The 2,611-nt window shown below is 42.6% G+C and overlaps 1 protein-coding gene across 1 annotated transcript in view; it reads left to right on the top strand.

Annotated features, from left to right (window-relative positions):
- The window catches only part of SARC_08694 (hypothetical protein), a gene marked incomplete at its 5' end in the record, with an annotated part of 4,330 nt that extends 2,369 nt beyond the window's left edge, over positions 1–1,961 (top strand). Inside the window, one exon of the mRNA XM_014297317.1 lies at positions 1,849–1,961. Coding sequence (XP_014152792.1) covers positions 1,849–1,935 — 87 coding nt within the window. The remainder of the gene's footprint in view (positions 1–1,848) is intronic.
- Between the last annotated feature and the right edge of the window lie 650 nt (positions 1,962–2,611).

Here is a 2,611-nt window from a genome sequence, read left to right as displayed (position 1 = left end):
AAGTGTAATGTATTAGCGTAGGTATATAAATATACAAATGTGTCTACGCGAAGGCCATACCAAGCAAGTGCTAAGCGGGTGATTCTATGCCAATGCCAAGTGTAATATATTAGTGTAGGTATATATATATACAAATGTGTCTACGCGAAGGCCATACCAAGCAAGTGCTAAGCGGGTGATTCTATGCCAATGCCAAGTGTGATGTATTAGTGTAGGTATACATTTATACATATGTGTCTTCGCGAAGGCCATACCAAGCAAGTGGTAAGCGGGTGATTCTATACCAATGCCAAGTGTAATGTATTAGTGTAGGTATATATATATACATATTTGTCTACGTGAAGACCATACCAAGCAAGTGGTAAGCGGTTGATTCTATGCCAATGCCAAGTGTAATGTATTAGTGTTGTAATATGGGTGTGGTCCACAGATAGTAATGAGCTTGAAGGCTCGTGTGCAGAACTGAATTGTGTCTGGTGCATGCTTGATGGTTCGGATGAATGAGGGGTGATTTTTTTAGAGTGATGGAGGCATGGAGAAATGTTATGTGTCTTATGATATTGGTTTATGTCTACAGCTGATTTGGTAAGCGTAGACCAATAGAAGAGCATAAAACATTTAGTAGTGTAGTTGTAATAGTATGATGGAATATATGGTGAGAAAGGAGAAGTTGCGTCAGTGACCAGAGGGTCTGACGGCAGGCAACGTCTAGCTTTAGGTATATATGTCAAGGTTGTGGGATGATCAGTCCTCACAACCATGTAAGCTATTACACTACTTTGATCCTATAAAGTACAAACATTGTTTCACTCTAAACCGTTCGTGAATTAAATTAGTTACTCACAGTGTAGGTATATCTATTTACACAAATGTGTTTACGGTTCAGTTTGATTGGGTGTTTAGGGTTTAGGGGTCAGTTGTACTATTGAGGGTTTAGTCTTTAGAACAATTGCATTCAATACGACAGATACCACCCGTTGCTATACACCATTGTGTGTCTGTACGGCTACTTCAGGTTAGTTTTATTGTTTAAGGTTTACGGTTTTGTTTATTATTTAGGGTTTAATATTTTGTTTATTATTTAGGGATTAGAGCTTAGTTGGATTATTTAGGGTGTAGTCTATAGAATATGCACTTGCATTCTTTACGACAGGTGCCGCCCGTTGCTATACACCATTGCGTGTCTGTACGGCTACTTCGTTTCCTGTAGAGCGCATGTAGTGGGATCTGGCTGATACGATGGCCACACCTTTGTGGATGTTGTTAGTTGCTGGCGCACTGACGTATTCCAGTCCTGCAACCCGTTTTGTTGTTTGTTTTCAGTTTCTTTGTGTCCTGTATTTTTTTTTGGGCTTTTTCTGTCCTGTTTCGATTTTTGACCTTGACATGATCGGTATATCCGGGGTTCAAAACTGTACTGTATATGTCGGTAGGCAGTTCCCAACCACACCAAATCAAAACTGCACGCCCCTTACACACAGACACTCTGAAGACAAACAAGTACATCTCACTGCATCTGCCTTAGGGTTTAGGGTTTCGCACGATGACCCAAACTAACAGCGGCACTTCATAGGCTGATGAGCTACACCATGCACCTCCTCGTAGCCAAACGAAGTGTCCTATCGCTAATACCCTAAACCCTAAAACATAGGAGGGGCAACGCTAAAATAGGTAGACAGTTGTATATACACACCAAAATAGACCCAACTTTCGCAAATTAGTAATTTTGAGCATAGGAGGGGTAGCCCTAAGCTAGGTAGACAGTTTCATATACCACACCCAACTCGACCCAACGTTCGTAAAGTTGTACTTCTCAGCCCACCACCACACTCTTCCATCCCTTGGCAGCGCAATCTCAGTGGTTATACATCGGCGGATGGGTGCTTCATACTGGTGTCCTGTGCCTACGACAGTACTATCCGACTGTGGAAGTAGTGGCTGGGGCAGTGTGAGGTGTATTGTGTGTACTTGAAGGGTGCTTAATACTGGTGTCCTGACCATCCGACTGTGGAAGTAGTTGTTGGGGCAGTGTGAGGTCTATTGTCTGCACATAAGGGTTGTGCGTGTAGTACAAGTCATTGAAACACCAAACTGAAGAATAGACGATATACAACCGTATATTGTGCAAGTATGTAGATGAAGTTGTGCTGTACAGCTTTTTCATCTACTGTTTAGTCGTCGGTTGCGTTTAATCCTATTGGCCATTTGCATCGGCCGTGGCGTGTCTTGTGATCATCAGTGATAGTCTCCCGAGTGCTTCGTATCCGGTGGCTACGATGGACCAATCTGGGACTCCCTTTGGTTGTACAGAACTACCTTACGATTATTATTGTATGGCAAAGTAGTTCACAAGTACCTTACAAGTCTTGTATAGCAAAGTAGTACAGACCTGCCTTACGATTGTTATTGTATGGCAAAGTAGTTCACAACTACTTCTTATATGCCCAGTCTGTATTTGACCTGGAGTGTTCGTGTCTATGTCCACTGCGGTATCCACTCTACTTCTGCTCTGAATTTACCGATGGCTCGTCTGGAAACCGCTGATATCACCGACCTATGGCGGCATATGTTATCTGCTGTCAAGTAGAACTAACTGCAATACCGTGGTATC

Source organism: Sphaeroforma arctica (assembly GCF_001186125.1).
Source record: "Sphaeroforma arctica JP610 unplaced genomic scaffold supercont1.806, whole genome shotgun sequence".
Lineage (NCBI taxonomy): Eukaryota > Ichthyosporea > Ichthyophonida > Sphaeroforma > Sphaeroforma arctica.
The sequence above is the reverse complement of the archived record's forward strand: the minus strand, read 5'-3'. Positions and strand labels throughout refer to the sequence as shown.